The sequence below is a fragment of the Neomonachus schauinslandi genome, chromosome 9 (assembly GCF_002201575.2).
Source record: "Neomonachus schauinslandi chromosome 9, ASM220157v2, whole genome shotgun sequence".
Classification (NCBI taxonomy): Eukaryota; Metazoa; Chordata; class Mammalia; order Carnivora; family Phocidae; genus Neomonachus; species Neomonachus schauinslandi.
The window spans coordinates 143,243,374-143,259,924 of record NC_058411.1 but is presented as its reverse complement, the minus strand read 5'-3'; the positions used below and the strand labels follow the sequence as shown (position 1 = coordinate 143,259,924).

The following is a 16,551-nucleotide window of genomic DNA, read 5'->3' as shown; positions in this document are numbered from 1 at the left end:
GGGGGGGAGCCCTGAGCAGCATTTTGGTTCCTGTCCCAGGGAGGGTGCCGAGAGGCGCTGCCAGGGCCCGGCAGAGGGAGAAGGGCCACTGACCACCTCCCATAGACCTGCGCTTGTCCGAGGTCGGGGAGGGGGCTGGCAGCCGAGCAGCGGCCTCGGGCTGTCCAACGTGGGCACAGGGGCTCCTTCTAACGACCTGCCCCATGTCCAGACCGTGGGGTGGACGTGGGAACTCACACGTGTGGTAAAAGTGCGTAAAACACACGCACACACAAATACCAGCTGGGGTAAAGCGGGGCAAGTGTGAGCGGGTCTGGACTGGACCAGGGTCCGTGTCCAGGTCGTGGGCTCACGCTCTATGAGGCACCAGGGAAAGCGGGCGCGGGCGCGGGCACTGGGGGGAAACGGGCGCGGGCACCGGGGGGAAACGGGCGCGGGCACCGGGAGGAAACGGGCGCGGGCATGAGCACCGGGGGGGAAACGGGCACGGGCACGGGCGTGAGCACCAGGGGAAATGACACAAGTGTATGGTGTCCCTGCTGTCTCTGACCGTTCTAGAACCCTTGATCATTTCAGTATAGAAAGCTCTCCCCAAGCGCTGACGGAATCCCGTCCCCAGCCCCCACCCTGAGGCCCCAGAGCAGCGCCCCCAGCCTCAGCCTTGCACCCCCCACCGCTGGCGGCACCTGGTGAGCAGGATGGCGGTGTCGTGGTGCAGCGGGTGGGCGTCCCCCTTCATGTTGATGCTCTTCTGCCACTTGCAGAAGCTCCTCAGAGTGTTGTCTGCATGGTGTGTGATCTTCAGGTCTTCCTGGGGCAGACAGAGTAGCCGCTGGCGCCTCCCCCGAGCCCCGAAGGGTCAGGCCCCCTCCTCCCCCATACGGACACAGGACACAGAGGCCCGGGAGGGCAGCGGGAGAATAGCCAGCCTGTGGGCCCTGGTCCAGCTCCAGTCTGAGCACCTCTCCCGCAGGTACATCCCGGGGGGAGCGGAGAGAGGGCCAGCCAGGGGCGAAGGGGGCACTGCCCGGGGAAGGAGCCTCGCGGTGCCCTTCCACACGGGGCAGCTCAGGGCAGGGGCCAGCGTGAGGCCACGTGACCTCTCACCTCCTCATCCTCCAGCAGGACCAGGCGCACGATGGTGATGTGGATGGGGTTCCCGATGCTGGGGTGGTGAAACAGGCCGGCCACCTGTCCGAGAGATGGGGTTGGGCTGTCACCCTGGAGGAGGGTGGAGACAGCCACCTCTGACCCGCCCAGAGGCGTGCACACCCACATTCACACACAGGCTGCACACTCAGTGCATCCACGCGTCCCCAGCTGGCAACAACGTAGTCTGCACATAACACCTTCCCAAGCCCAGGCCGCTCCTGAGCACCAGCTTGGGATCGGCTTCCCTGGCTCACAGCTCAAATACTGGCTTCTCGGCCCGTCCCAGCGCCCCAGTTTGCCTACTGTCTTGAGCTGAGACAGCCCTGCAGCCTCCTCCTGCCCCAGGGACGCCAAGACCAGCACCCCAGGAGAGCGCCCTCCCACGAGGCAGGAGACCTGGGCAGGGCCTACAGAGGGGGTGGGGGCAGGAGTCTCCCCACTGCCCTGCTAGCCCATGGGGCAGGTGTGCACGTGTCTCTGAGGCCCTGTGGCTACACAGGAGCCCCCCACTCAGTCCTGGGACAGAAGGCCACCCCAAAGACTGCAGGTGCACCGAGGTACAGGGAAAGGGGAGGGGAAAGCTAGTTTCTCCCTGAGAGCTCCCTCAGAACAAGAAAGAGGCCAGCCCACGACCGGGGCAGGCGTCAGGTTCCCGGCAGGCGGGGATAGCAGAAGCCTGTCCTGCCTAGTTATGAGCTGGCTTCTAGTGATTCCATCAAGAAAAATATTCAACTGGAATGGACAAAACACAGACTTCAAAAGGGCACCGTAGGCCCTGATAACAGGGACGAATTGCACTTTGAGACCCAAGGTCAGGAACAAGGGAGACAGCAGTGCTCCCGTGGGCCCCGTCCACCTCCGCACACGGGCCGGAGCCCCGGGGGCCCCTGTGCGCTGCCTCCTCCCCCACGGCAACCCATTCTGTCCCCTCCCGCTTCCCCGCATCCACCTCCAAGGCCACCGCCCAGGCCGAGGGACGAGCACCTCCTGTGTGGCCGGCAGTGGAGGTCACTCCGCGGTGTCCCCACGGACCCTGCCCACCTACAGCCTCGCAGCCACCTGCCGCCCAATCACACTGTGCCCTTGCTTAAAGCAGTAAGCGGGTCTTCCCATCCACAGGGAGGGGACCAAGTCCCAGTCCTGACCCACATGCTGACCGCCTCTCTTGTCCCCACTCCCTGGTTCCGACCACTCTGGCTGGCTCTCAGAATCCCCTGAGCGTCCCTACCGCAGGGCCTTTGCAGATGCTGTGCCCTCAGCCTGGAATACCCTTCCTCTCATCTTTGCCCAGTTACATCCTCCCCTCTCTGCAGCGCTCAACCCTCCAGCACGTCTTCCGGGGAGACTTCCTTCCAGCCGATGATCCCAAAGCACCATGAACTTGTCCTTCCCAGCAGCCCCTCTGCTGATCTGCGTATTCTTCAGGATGATGGTTTGACTACCGTCACTCTCCTCGGCCAGACCCAAGCTCCATGCAGGCCATGTCTGTGTGGGCTCCCTCCAACAGCCCAGCAACCCATCCATACCTGACACACGACGGGCACTCAAGAAATACCTGCTGAATGAATAATCTTGGGCACTCGCTAAGTATTTTCAATACATTATCTCATTTTTAAAGTAGCGGAAAATGAGAAAGTCAGATTAAAAGAACAAGTCTTTCCTAGATGACAGACAGGTGGATTTGGCAGTAGGTCCCAGCAAAGTGGCTCTGGAGGGTGAGAATCCCCCGAGTTTCTGTGAAGACCTGTCCCGACAACTGGCCCCCCATATCCAGAGTTAGGGCTGGGGGCAGCTCCATGCATGCCCCTTAGCATGTGGAACACCTCTGCCCCCAAGAAGCATGAAGGCAAAGCAGACACTGGAGGTTTTGGAGGGAGGCAGCGTCGTAACTGGCCGACCCACTCAACAGTGTCTGCCAATGGCCTGAGGTCAGCATGGGTGTTTCAACTGGATAAACGATCCCCAGGGGGCCCAGCCCTCCTCTGCTGCATGCCTGGACAGCACGCCCCGGTGCACAGTACTGTGGAAGGTCTGGGGGTTACAGGTGACCACAAGCTTCCCGTGAGCCAACAGGACGACACACCTGCTCATAAAGGGCTGGTGACCTCAGACAGTGTGAACAGAATCAGGGGTGCAAAACGGGGCAGGCGGGGAACTTGTCTTGTGACGCCCAGTGCAGACCCAGCTGAGCTCCCAGACTCAGATCTGGGTCTGTCACAAAGAGGACACCAACAAACCGGGGCCTGCCGGAGGCCCTCAGAGTGAGGCTGCCCTGCGGGTGGCTGTGGGGCTGGAGGGCAGCAAAGGACACATACCAAGCTCCTGTATGGAGCATCCTACCTGCAGTATCCCATTTGATCGTCTTACCTCTAAGGTAGGTGTAACTATCCCCATTTATGGTTGGAGCAACTGAGGCTCCAAGAGCTAGGGTCAGAACCCGGTTTGACCCAAAGCCCCTGCTCTTACTCCTTAATTTTGGAAAATGCCATCTGTGTAGTTTTAGGGATTCGCACTGCATTTTAGCTCTGAAGGCTCTGAGAAGTCCTGCAGTAAACAAGTCTGTGTTCCATTTTGTTAACCCCTGTTGCCAAACTTCTTCAACAGGGGCATCTTTTTTCACAGAATACTTACTAGCATCCCTTGGAATAAGTCCTCCCTGGAATATTCTTTGAGAAATGTTACAATGAGGCAGTTTCCCATGCATGGGATCCTGTCTTACATAAGCGTTCAATGAACAAGCATCTGCTGCAGAGGGACAAAGGGGGTGAGCTCTCCCCATCTCCACCACTCTGTTCCCCCACCCTTCTAAACAACTCTGGCCACCACAGCCTCCTGGCTGCCCATCTCTGGGCACAGAGGACAGAGTGGGGCTTTGGAGGCAGACAGATCTGAGCTCCAGCTCGGCCACTAACCAGCTGTGTGACTATGAACAAGTCCCTAGGCCTCTCTGAACCTTTGTTCCCTCCCCTATAAAATGGGGGTGAGGCTGAGACAAGGCAGTCACTGTGGGACCCTGGACAAGCAGGTGCTCACGAGGCTGCAGCCCTTCTCAGAGGCTGTCCGCATGCCCCCCGCCCATGTCCCTGCCACCCCCTGCCGCCTCCCCAGGTGTCTGGCACTGTGAGGCTCCTAGGGGCCCCACTCTGTCCTGACTAGTGCTGGACTTGACAGTTCAGGAAAGCCTGATATGGTCCAGACAGGTGAGGAGAGCCCAGACCCCTCCTCCAGGATGGGGCTCACAGAGTGAAGGCATGGGTCCTGTGCGCCTTGACAGGGAGGCAGGAAGGGTCCAGGCCCCAGGCCAAATGGCTGACCCGTCCCCTGGGAGACGTCCTGGGGGAGCCCGGAGGGCTCAGCACCTGGCCTACAGGGAACACCTAGGAAAGGTGAGGGGAAATGAACGGCCAGGGGCTCCAGCCAAGCTCCTGGGCCTCTGTCAGGCTGAGCCCTGAGACGGGAGGATGACCCTGTGGCCTCAGAACCTGGACTTGCTCGTCCTGCCGCCCCCCCCGGGGGCCAGGCCCTGCTGTCCAACAGTGTCCCCAAACCCTGGCCTGTAGGGGGTCCCCTTGCTGGGCAGGCGGGGCCACACGGAGGCTTGGCGGGGCTCTGAGGTCTCCCAGGCCAGGCAGGGGTGGTGGCTCTTACCCGTAAGGAGCAGGGAGCCTGGGGATGGCCACATCAGGCAGCAACCGGCCCAGAGCTGAGCTTGCTGGTGAGGCTGGGGCAGTGGGGGCGTGGGGGCGTGGGGGCCACGGACGGAGGCCCCTCCTGTGCCGGAGCCCCTGCCTCCCTGCTAGAAGTGGGCGGCCAGACTGGATGTCTCAGGGGTGCGGGAGGCGGGCGCGGGGGAAGCAGCCGACTCTGGCCCCAGCACGCGGAGCACACAGCCTCCCTCAACCAGGACAGCAGGGCCATGCGGGGCCATGCGGGGCCATGCGGGGCCATGCGGGGCCATGCGCCTGCGCGCTGGGCCGCCCACTACGGCCGGGCCCAGATCCTTCCTGTCACGGGGCGGCCGCAGGGAGGGAGCCGGCGAGCACAGCAGGCAGTCCCGGAATCACCAGCCCCAGCCGGCCACAGGGCACCAGGGAGACAGGACGCCTGGGCTCCCACCGGCTCTGCCCTGCCTCGCCCGCTTGACCCGAGCGAGGCACTCACCCCCTCACGCCCACTTCTCTCAACCGGCACGTGGGGCCCAGGTCAGTGGGACCGGCCCCGCTACCATCATCATGCCCGGTTCACGGAGGAGCAAACTGAGGCCCCGTCGGGTCACGTGTCGCCTGAGGTCCGCAGCTGGTGGACTGCAAAACCGGACAGACCCTTCAAACTCCCCGAACGCCGGTGTCGCAGGCAGGGGCCGCTCTGACCCGTGTCCCCGGGCCCGCAAGTCCCGGCACAAAGGAGGAAGGTTTGCTTGGACCAGCGTGAGTGCACAACCCGACTACGGCTCCCCCAGGTGGGCGTGGGACCGTGGCTGTACCCCCGCCTGCCCGCCCACCGCCGCTCCCCTGCTCTGCCCGGCAGCTCCCCGCGAGGGCCGGCAGAGCCCACGAAGGCCCTGCCACTGCCCCGGCTCTCTCCTGGTGACCCCCCGCGCCCCGCCCGCCCCGCCCGCGCTCCGGAGCCCGGACGTCGTCCCTCCCGCCCAGGCCTGGGGTCCAGCCCGCTCACCGTCCGCGCCAGCACGGCCCACCCCCCACCGCCGCCCCGCGCGGCCTCACCATGTTCATGATGGTCAGCACGTAGCTCTCAACCTGCGGCTGCCCGTGGTGCTCCACCATTTTGGCGTCGGCGACCACCAGGGTCTCCACCCACTTCTCTCGGCTGACCGAGCGCTGCTGGAGTCGCCGCGGGCGCGGCCGCCGCCGCAGGTGCCGTCGCTCCCAGCGCTCGCGCCACACCTCCAGCTCCGCAGACGCTGTGGGGCCCGGGGGGGAGGGGGGGGTCAGCGGCCGGCGGGGCGCGGCTCCAGGGCCGGGACCAGAGCAGGCGGCCTGGGCTCCCACGTGGCTCTGCCCCAGCCTGTGTGACCCTGGCCCGGCCACTTCCCCCCCGACCCTGAGCATCCCCGGCTGTAAATAGGAACCAGCCAGAGAGCTCAGAAGGTGCCCTCGGGCCACCACGGAAGGGTAGATGCGAACACAGCAAGGAGCTGCGGGCCCCCACCTCCCCGTGTTGCTCCCTGCCCGCGGGGGTTGGTGGGTCCCAGCACAGGGGGACCCCAGGGCCCCACCCCCCTCCTGGGAGGCCGTCCCCACTGGAGACCTGCTCCCCTGCCCCAGGCATCTAGGAAGCCGGGAAGACGGAGGCCCCAAGTGTGAGTCTGGATGCCTGCTCCGCTGAGTGGAGGCCCTGAGCTGTGGCAGCCGCCGAGGCTGGCGTGCTGGCCGAGCCGTCCCCAGAGCCGGGCAGCCCGTGCTGGGCTGCTCCTTACCTGGACTGGCCAGCGATGTGGCCGCCGGGCGAGGAGGTGCCGGCTCCCCAGTAACAGAGGAGAGCTATTGTGGGCTGCCCTGACGGGCCTGGCCACTCGGGGAAGAATGGCTGACAGGGGCGGCAGGCAGTGAGCGGGAGGGGAGGCAGGTGAGGTGGGTGTGAGAGGGTCAGCCCAGGGCCTCGGCTGGGCAGGCCCGGCAGGCAGAGGCCTCAGGCCCGTGGCCCATTTGGAAGGTAGCAGCAGGCTATGGTGATGGGTCTGTCCGTCTGTCTGCATCCCTTTGGTTCGAGGGGAGCTGAGCATGGGGGTGTGGACAGGAGAGGCTTCTGGAAAGGAGCTCGATGCCTCCGGCCCAGCCCCTCCCCCAGAGCTGGCTGCAGAGGCGCATACCTTGTACCCCACAGGTGCCTGGAGCCCCAGAGTCACCCAGCGCTGCCTCCCTCTCAGGCGCTTGGCGCTTGTAGACCACGTGGGGCTGGGCGTGGCCGGGCCGGGCCGGGACACCGTCTAGGGGCTCGATGAAGTAGTCCTCGTTGGAGAGCTGGAACACACCTTTCTGAGAAAGAGCCAGGGTCACAGGAGAGGGCCAGCACTGGGCGCTCTGCCCACCCGTCCCCGAGGCCCATCCTGCCCAGCTGAGCCCACACTGCTCCCAGCACCCGACTGACCCCGAATGCATGCGCTTTCCTCCCTCCAGGCCTCTGACTCTGTACCCTCTGCCTGCCTTCCCTGCCATTTCACACAGCCCAAGGCTGAGCTCAGAGGCCACCCGTCTCAGGAGGACGCTGCCCCCCCACCCCGTCAGGAGCAGGAAATGGGGCCACGCTAAATCTAAGATGGCATCTTCTGCGCAGTCCCGGATGGCCGTCTTGAGTCAGGCAGCCGGGCATCCAGACCATTCTCCCTCTTCTTGGCATGCCAGCCATTATGTCCTCTTGCAAACTGGCCTGCATCCCAATCTCGCCGAGGTGATGAATCACTCCCAGGGCCGCTCTGCCCACACCCAAGCCACAGGGATGCCCACTGTCACCAGGACATCCTATGCCCTGGTCCCAGGGCCTGCCAGAGCAGGGAGGCAGGCAGGGTGTCTCAGGCACACCCACCAGCATTCAGAGAGGCCGGGGGGGCGGGGGGGGCTTGGGAAGTGTCTTTGGGCAGCCCAGCACCCCCAGAGGAAGCCCAGGCCTCCAACAGGAAGACGGGTTTTATCTCCCCTGCAGCTCCCGCCTTGGCCCCACGTCTGCCCTTGGGCTGTGCAGGGCCAAGAACCCCGAACACCAGAAAGTGCACCACCGGAGACTGGGTTCGAGTGCGGAACTGGGTGGCCCCAGGCAAATTGCCCCTCCGAGCCTGTCTCATCATCTGTAAATGGGATTGGCACCCATATGCTCAGCTGCTGCAGAGATTCAACAAGATTAACGGGATGGAGGAGGACAGGCCCAGGCTCTCCGAGGTCTAGATGACCGGCAGCTGTGATGCGGGCCATCTGTCATTAGGCCCTGTTCTGCTACAGCCCATGGACTTCCTGAGCACTCTGAGCTGAGGGCCCTCCTAGGAACGGTGGACGGCTGAAAATGCACACACGTCCCCCCACTCTTCCCACACCCCACCCACACCTCCCAGAGTGGGGAGGGCAGAGCCGGTCACCTAGCCGGGAGCAGAAGGGGGGGGCCTCATCCCTGTGCCGCCCGCCTGGAGTGGGAGCCGCTCCAACCCAGCACCCAAACGGAGGGAGGCAATTGAGGCTGCAAGCCCTTGAGCCAGCATCACCTCCACCGGGAGCAGGGCGGTGGGGGCCTCATCTCCCGGGAGGAAAGGTAACGGGGAGGCTGCCTGACCCCGAGAAGAACAGCCTAGAGGGATCCGTGGGGCGACACAGTCAGAACCCAGGCTCCCAGGGAAGGACTGCACTGTTAGGAGTTACCCGGTCTACACAGTGATTCTCAAAGTCGGCTCTCTGCACCTGCAGCTTCCACACTGGGAAAGGGTCTGAAATGCGGGCTTGAGAGACCCACCCCGGCCCACCCTAGCACACTGTTGTTAACAAGGCCTGCGGGTGCTTCCGGCTCGAGTTCAAGCCTGAGGACCGCCATCCTGGGGGAGAGCACCCCCACCATGCAGGCGCGAACAACGCCCCCGGCGAGTCCGACGTGGGGGGGGAGGGGCGCACTCACCAGCCCGTCGCAGGCGCTGATGGCCGCCAGGCCGCCCTCCAGCTCGGGGTCCTGCACCTCGCCGAGCAGGTGGCAGGCGGGCGCGCGGGCGCGGATGCGCGTGCGCCCCAGGCCGCCGCGCCGCCGGGTCTCGCTCACGAAGCCGGGCGCCAGCAGGTGCGCGTTGGCCGTCAGGTTGAAGCGCAGCTCGCGCCCGCGGTACTGCAGCTCGTAGAAGGCGGGCGCGGCGCGGCGTGCGGACACGTCCCGCTTGCGCAGCGCGCGCGGCCACAGCTCGTAGGAGAGGAAGGAGCCCCCCGCGTCCACGCGCACCGGGTGCACGATGTCCAGCGCCGCGCTGCCGGCCACGCCGCGCCCTGCGGGGAGAAAGCCGGGGCGACCGGCGCGTGGAGGGGCCGCGGAGGAGTCCGAGGCCCAGGTGCCTCCCCCAGCCCGCTCCTCTGCCCGGGTTACCCCGAAAACCTCCAACCGTCCCCACCCCGCGCCTGCCCCCAGGCTGCTTGCCGCACAGCGGCCTGAGGGAGTCATCCCAAACTGATGGATCGAGCCCCCCCACCCCCGGCCCCCAACCCTGCCGTGGCAGGGCTCTGGCAATGGCCAAGGAGGCCCCGGGGAAAGTAACTTCTTAATCTCATCTCTGCTACACCTGCTCGAGTTCCTGCCACTCGGCCCACTGGCCTCACACCTGCTCCCGCTTCGCGAAGCTGCGTGCCTCTCCCCTCCCGGGGACACCCACTTCGCTTCCCCGCGCTGCGCAGCCGCGGAACGAAACCTTCACCTCCTTCCCGTCCTGCTCAGAGGGCTCACTGAAGCCTCCCCCGACCACTTTATTCTCAAACGGCAGCTCCCTGTCCCTCTTCCCTGCTTTATTTGCAGTTGGCAGAATCCCTGTCGCCGTCCTCATGGAGTTCCCAGTAACACCAGACTCTTAACCTTTTTTGCCATGGACCCCTTCTCAGAATAATGTTTTTGGATGCATAGGACAAAATGCAAGCGAGTGCCAAGGAAACGGATTATATTGAAATACAGTCATCCAAATAATTTTGGAAGTGCGATACAAACTCAAGCGCTCCTTTATGAATGCATGAAGCAAGATCGAAGGGCAAATCTAACTACAGTAATTTTGCAGTAGTGATGAGCATCAATCTTATCTGAGACAGAAAAATATGTTGGTTTTCTGGCTCGGTAACAAAGTCAGGTGCTGCGAATGCTACTGTAGTTTGGTACTAATATGCATAATTGATACTTTTTTTTTTTTTTTAAGATTTTATTTATTTATTTGACAGAGAGAGATACAGCGAGAGAAGGAACACAAGCAGGGGGAGTGGGAGAGGGAGAAGCAGGCTTCCCGCTGAGCAGGGAGCCCGATGTGGGGCTCGATCCCAGGACCCTGGGACCATGACCTGAGCCGAAGGCAGACGCTTAACGACTGAGCCACCCAGGCGCCCCCTAATATGCATAATTGAAGGAAATGCTAACTTAGAGGTAAAAAACTTAAAGATGTGGTGTCTTCCCATCGGAGTTCGTGGATCCTCTAAATTTGCCCATGTCCCTGGGGCTGGGGATTCCAGACGATGACACCTGTGGTCAAGTCTGCAGGCAGCTTCTGAAGAAAGCAAAGGGAGGTTCAGAGATGTGCACAACTGGCCCAGAGCCACACAGCGAGAGGAACAGAGCTGAGACTGGGCTCCAAGTCTCCCACATGGCTTCAGTCTCTTTAGGAACATTGTTCTACATCCTCAGCAGTCCATCCCTTGCTGGGCCGGTTTTCCCATCGCAGCCATAAAGGACTTGCCCTACATCAAGTTTTTCAAACTTTTGTAGCTACCAGACCTGGTCTTCAAAAGATATCTTGTGTGGACACATAGACACATCAGAGCAGCGCCGCTGAGGGGGCCAGGGATCCTGGGGCTGATGCTCGTGTCCTGTTCCCTCTGCCGTCCCCAGGCTCTGAGGAGCAGTTAGGAAACTGGCCTGTCTGATGTTTCTCTCAGCCTGAGGTCCTGTCCTGACCAATTGGGTTTATGCCCAGCTCTCCGGAATCCCGGCTGCCCAGGACAAGGACCCCTCGGGCCATAGGAATGCCTGGACGCCCTGCAAGTGTCCCGCCAGGGTCCTATCTGTGGCTGCCTGCTGGGGCTGAGAGGGCAGCCAAGACCAGCCCGAAGCTCCATCCTGGCCAGGCTGTAGAAACCAACCCGTCTCCTGCCAAACCACGTGCAGAGAGGCCTGTACACACCAGTGGTGTGCACCCCACCCCCGAGGACATGCCCCAGTGTCCACAGCTGCCCACTGGGCAGCCCGCAGGGTGCTGTCCAAGAGCACGGTCAGTCGAGAGGCAGATGGGTGGGTTCACTCCGTGAGGTTCCAGGCAAAGCTTCCCTCTCCGAGTCTCCGGAGGACATGAGTGCAAGGACTTTCCAGACTTCTCGGGTAAGAATTTGTTAAAACCAAATTAAACCAAATTCCCAGGCCCCATCCCAGACCCGCTGAATCAACGTCTCCAGGAAATGGGACTGGGAAGCTGCGTTTTTTACCAAGAGCCCCAGGGGACTGTGGTCATCAGGGAAGTCCGGAAATCCTCCATGGGGAGTGAACTTGGTCGGAGGTCAGCGGTACCTGGAGAGCTCTGAAAGGCTGCAGGGGCTCAGGACCCGGGCCACAGATGGATTCCATAGCCCCGGGGCTCTGGGGCCCCAGAATCTGTATGTTCCTAAGCCTCACAGTGACTCTGACGTGACCGTTTCCGAGGCTGACCTTTGGAAGCCAGCGGGCTGGCTGGTTTGAGGAGACTCCTCGCTCTGACGTCCTCGTGAGGGCATTCGGGGTTATGGCACTGCCTGCAGACTTGGTTTTGTCAGTTCATTGATCTTGTTTGTTCATTTTGGCTTGCACAAATATTGAAAAAAATATTTAATCGGTTGCCTATGTTTAAAAATGACATGATCTTGTCCAAAAATGTCAATTTCCAACTTTCCTTGAAAAGTCTTATCATCCATCCATGTCAGGCCTCAATTCCCACCTCGCAGAAGTGCCTGGCATGGAGCAGGGAGCCCCCTTGGAGAGGGTCCGTACCCCCGGCCCGTCCCTACTGCCCCCTATTGTGTTCCCAACTGTCCTTAAATGCAGGCTGCCCTTTGGCCTCTTGTTACGCTCTCTTTCAATGACTAAAGCACCGAACTTCTGGGCGCCTGGGTGGCTCAGTTGGTTAAGCGACTGCCTTTGGCTCAGGTCATGATCCTGGAGTCCCAGGATTGAGTCCCACGTCGGGCTCCCCGCTCGGTGGGGAGTCTGCTTCTCCCTCTGACCCTCTCCCCTCTCATGCTCTCTCTCTCCAATAAATAAAATCTTTAAAAAAAATAAATAAAGCACCGAACTTCTAACAGAAATGGGGGAATAAGAGATGGGCCACCCACCAGGTTTGTTCACATGCAACACTTTCCTGGTGCGTGGCATTTGCTGGGTCACCCCTGGCTACTAATTGTGAGGGAGCATTAGGTGCGTCAAAGTCCGGGAAAATGTATGAGACACCGTCCTTCCCCTCAACATCGAGAAAGGGGTGTAGGGCCCTCCTGACCCTCGCGCCTGGCCCAGTGCTGAGCGGCCCTGGAGAGGGGAGGGGACACCGCCTGGATGGTCAGAGGTGAAGAAAAGCCTCATCAGACAGGGTGGCGTGAGGTCCTCTGACCCTGGAATGTCCCGGAGCAGACACCGCATGATGGGCCCGGGAGATAATGCACGTGCCGGCAACAGAAGGCGGTGAGCTTGCCCACGCACGCGTCTTGTAAAATGAGACCGTGGACTGACAAAATAAGGCACTGTCAGGAACATGGGCTTAGAACACAGAAGGGTTCGGGTCCCAGCTCGGCCATTCCATAGCTGTGCGGCCCGGGCAGTCCCTTCATCATGGTGCTGAGCCTCGGTCTCCCCGCCCGCACGGAGAACCCAGGGCCGTGATCGGAAGGAGCAGCACAGGACAAACAGCAGCGGGAACGAGACCGCAGCTGCATCCCAAGGCTCCGTTTTTAAGCATTATTCCCAGTGGTGCCCCGGGCACGGGCAATCCCCCCGCAAGGCTGCTAGAGCCAGTTGAGGGTAAGGGTGTGCGGTGCCAACCGGCCCGAAGCGCCCGGGGTCCTGAGGAACCAGAGCTGTACGGCCCGCTCCTGGGCAAGAGCAGTGTGCTCGGTGCATCAGGCGGAGGCGGGGTACAAATGTGATGGGGGAATCTGAATCACGGGGGAGAAGTGGCCCCAAGAACTCCAAACAAGTGTCCCTAGGGAGGGATCCACGTCCCTCGGGATGTACGGTCCCACTGAGCATCCCCGCTGTAGACCTTGGGCAAACATCACAAGACAGAAATTCAAAGTGGGTTATAAAGAAGCAGCCTATTCGGTTCAGAAATGTGACCGAAAGGCAGATAAAGAGCACGAGGATGCGTGTACTCTCCAGACAGCCCGATATGAATCTGAGCTCTGCCACCCGCAGCTGTTAGCCCGTGGGTAAGTTACTGAACCACTCAGAGTCTGTTTCTCCACCTGTAAAATGGGTACGATCATCACCACACCTGCTCCCTTCGGCTGTGTGAGTTGAATGAGCTCCCATGTAGGTGCTGACAACAGGAAACAGCACTCAGCAATCGGGAGCTAAGTTAAAAGAGAAAATTAGCAAGAGAGGTTCTAAAGTATACGCCATGATTTCTTAAAAGCCTGTCTTATCTCTTTGTCTAATGGCTTAAAAAAGCGCTTTTTAGTAAAAAAAAAAAGAAAAATAAAGACTTATAGGAAGTTATCACTCTGCAATAACTTTTATGTTCTTGTTTTGCTCTGCACTAATCTTTTTTGTAACTTATATTGTTTTGCCATTAAAATATTTTATAAAGGGAATCAGGGCGCCTGGGTGGCTCAGTCAGTTAAGCGTCTCCCTTGGGCTCAGGTCATGATCTCGGGGTCCTGGGATCGAGCCCTGTGTCGGGCTCCCTGCTCAGCGGGGAGTCGGCTTCTCCCTCTCCCTCTGCCCCTCTCCACTGCTCGTGCTCTCTCTCACGCGCACTCTCTCTCAAATAAATAAATAAGATCTTTTTTTAAAAAGATTTTATTTATTTATTTGATAGAGTGAGAGAGTACAAGCAGGGGGAAGAGTAGAGGGAGAGCCAGAAGCAGGCTCCCCGCCCCATAAATAAGATCTTTTAAAAGATAAATAAAGGGGCGCCTGGGTGGCTCAGTTGGTTAAGCGACTGCCTTCAGCTCGGGTCATGATCCTGGAGTCCCGGGATCGAGTCCCGCATCGGGCTCCCTGCTCGGCGGGGAGTCTGCTTCTCCCTCTCCCGCTACCCCCTCTTGTGCTCTTTCTCTCTCTCACTCTCTCAAGTGAATAAATAAAATCTTTAAAAAAAAAAGATAAATAAAATATCTCATAAAGGGGGCTGAGTGAGTTACGAGGCAGACGCCCCTCCACTGTCTCCTAGAGCTGACCCCTGGCAGACTCTCACCCCCGGAACTGTGGACTCCAGGCTCTGTGGGTGCCGCAGGGCAGAACGAGAGTGCAGCTTCGAGAGCCAGGCAGCAAGACTCCCAGGTCAGGAGCCCTGTTCCAACGGACTGAGCCCGGCCACACCGGGTGTTAAATACTTGGAATTTCATCCCTAGGTGACAGAACTGTCACTTTGCCGCTTCTACCAGAGAAATGCCAACGTGTTTACACTCCCCTCCCTATCAGAAACCAGAGTTACAGTCCAGCCCTTCAAACGACCTGACCCCACGCTCATGCCAAAGAGGAAAAAATAACCAGAGTGTGCGAGTGTGCGAGAGACAGGTGCCGCCCTCCTCTGGTCAGCCTGTGTGTGCCCGGCATGCACACAGGGCTCACACATGCCATTCAGCAATTAGGGTGGGGCATTACTGGGCCCCAGTCCCATCAACCCCAACAAGTCCCTTGATGAGTCACAGGAGAAAAACTCATAATACACTTTCCTAAAAGTGAGTCCAAGATATGCCCTTTTGGTCTCAAAGAAGGTAGTGTTGAGTGGGTAGAGGCCCTGGTCGAGGACTCCCGGGGCAGCCCCACAGAAAATGACAGACAGCTCAGCAGCTGGGGCTCAGGCATCCTGAGTGGGGGCAGGTGGGGAGTCCCACACTGGGTACCTGTGGGGATACCAGAACAGACATTCCCCCGGGGTGCGGGCAGATTAGACGGGAGAGGGTACCTGCCCTGTTTCCACTGCCAAATGGCAGGCCCGAGCCACGGACTCGCCAAGGTCTCCCTAGTCTCACTGGGTCTCTGTGGGTCACTCTACCCTGTGCTAAGCAACTGACATTCAGCATCTGGATCCTCACAAGCACCCTGCGGGGGGAAATACCATTCTCCCCACTTGACTACAGCCCCGGAGGGGCAGGGGTTGGCCAAGCTCCTACTCGGGTCTGGCCTGCAGTGGAAGTGGAGAGGGTCCTGACCCCCCTTCCTCTCACCACCGCCAGGGGGCCTGGACCCAAGTCCCGGCTCAGGGACAGTTCCCTGGAGCAACCACTTCCTGCTGCCTCATCTCCATCACCTGGTCAGTCCTCATAGACCCTGCTCTGGGCAGTGGGAAAACAGGATTCACGCCGTAACTAAGGGCCCAACCTGGCAGGGTACGCTGTCCGAGCCTGTCCCCTGGATCCTGAAAGAACTTTCTATCACCTGCCTTGCAAGGCTGTTGCAGAGATGATGAGAAATAAGAATGCATTAAATGTTTGCTCCTCTCCATCCTGTCCACACTTCTGCTACAGGGAACCTCCCTAAAACCCCGCATCCATGAGCTACTCCCCTCAATGGCTCCCCCAAACCTCTAAGATCTGGTTTAAATGCCTCCTACGCTACGGCCTCGGATGCTTTTCTAATCAGTCCCTGCACTGGGGAGGCAGGAGTCCCCCATCCCCAGCACGCAGGCCTAATGCGGCCCACGCCCTGCCACAGGGACGCCCCCACCCCCTCCAGCCCACCCGGAGTTCATCCATCCCCCGTCCCTCCTGGCTCTGGCCTCCCCTCCCCTACAAAGCCTTCCTGACCGCTTCGCCCGCATGGCTCTCCCGGCTATCCGACCGGCCCCCATCAGATTAGGGGATCCCTGGCCGCGGGGCCTGGGGTCTCCTAGACCCTCAGCTCCTAAACTCCCAGGCCGGCTGCCTCGGACGCGCCTGGAGCTCCGCGGCCAAGGAAGGACCTGGCCGCGGGCCAGAGGCTCGTCGGAGGCCGGCCGGGCGGGGCAGGGAGAGCCGAGCCCAGGATCCGGAGAGAAGCTCCCCTCCGCTGCGCTCGGGCTTCTGCACACTCGGGGGAAGGGAGGCAGGAAGTGCTAGGGGCGCGCGAGTCGTGCCCCCGCGCCGCCGACCGCCCGCCGCAGCCCGGAGCTGTGACCCCGCGCCCCCGCCCGCTGCGTCCCGGCGGGCTGCTCTGCGGACCAGGCGCCGACGAGGCTCGACACCGAGCCCTGGGCGCGCGGACCAGAACCGGAGGGGCCCCGCGCCGTACGCCCGAGGGCGGAGGGGCTGCCTCCAGGCACTGGCAGGGGGCCGCCGGGTGCGCGGCTTCGCCCCCGGGCCCTACCCGGTCCCAAGCCCGCGGGGGACGCGGGGGGCGCGCGGGGCCGGCCGGCGGGGAGGGGCGGCCACCCACCTGGTGCGGGTCCGGGGTCGCCGGGCGCCAGGGCGCAGAGCAGCAGGATCAGGGGGCGCAGCCGCGGCGCGGGGCTGCGGGGGCTGCGGGCGCTGCGGGCGCTCGGGCGGCCGGGCATGGCCAGGGCGGGCG

The 16,551-nt window shown here is 61.4% G+C and overlaps 1 protein-coding gene across 1 annotated transcript in view; it reads right to left on the bottom strand.

Annotated features, from left to right (window-relative positions):
* Nucleotides 1-16,537, bottom strand: part of ADAMTS7 (ADAM metallopeptidase with thrombospondin type 1 motif 7) — a 46,076-nt gene extending 29,539 nt beyond the window's left edge. Inside the window, exons 1-6 of the mRNA XM_021680463.2 lie at nucleotides 16,420-16,537; nucleotides 8,767-9,122; nucleotides 6,983-7,148; nucleotides 5,877-6,073; nucleotides 1,108-1,191; nucleotides 687-811 (exon numbers count right to left, since the gene is read on the bottom strand). Coding sequence (XP_021536138.2) covers nucleotides 687-811; nucleotides 1,108-1,191; nucleotides 5,877-6,073; nucleotides 6,983-7,148; nucleotides 8,767-9,122; nucleotides 16,420-16,537 — 1,046 coding nt within the window. The remainder of the gene's footprint in view (nucleotides 1-686; nucleotides 812-1,107; nucleotides 1,192-5,876; nucleotides 6,074-6,982; nucleotides 7,149-8,766; nucleotides 9,123-16,419) is intronic.
* Nucleotides 16,538-16,551: the final 14 nt, after the last annotated feature.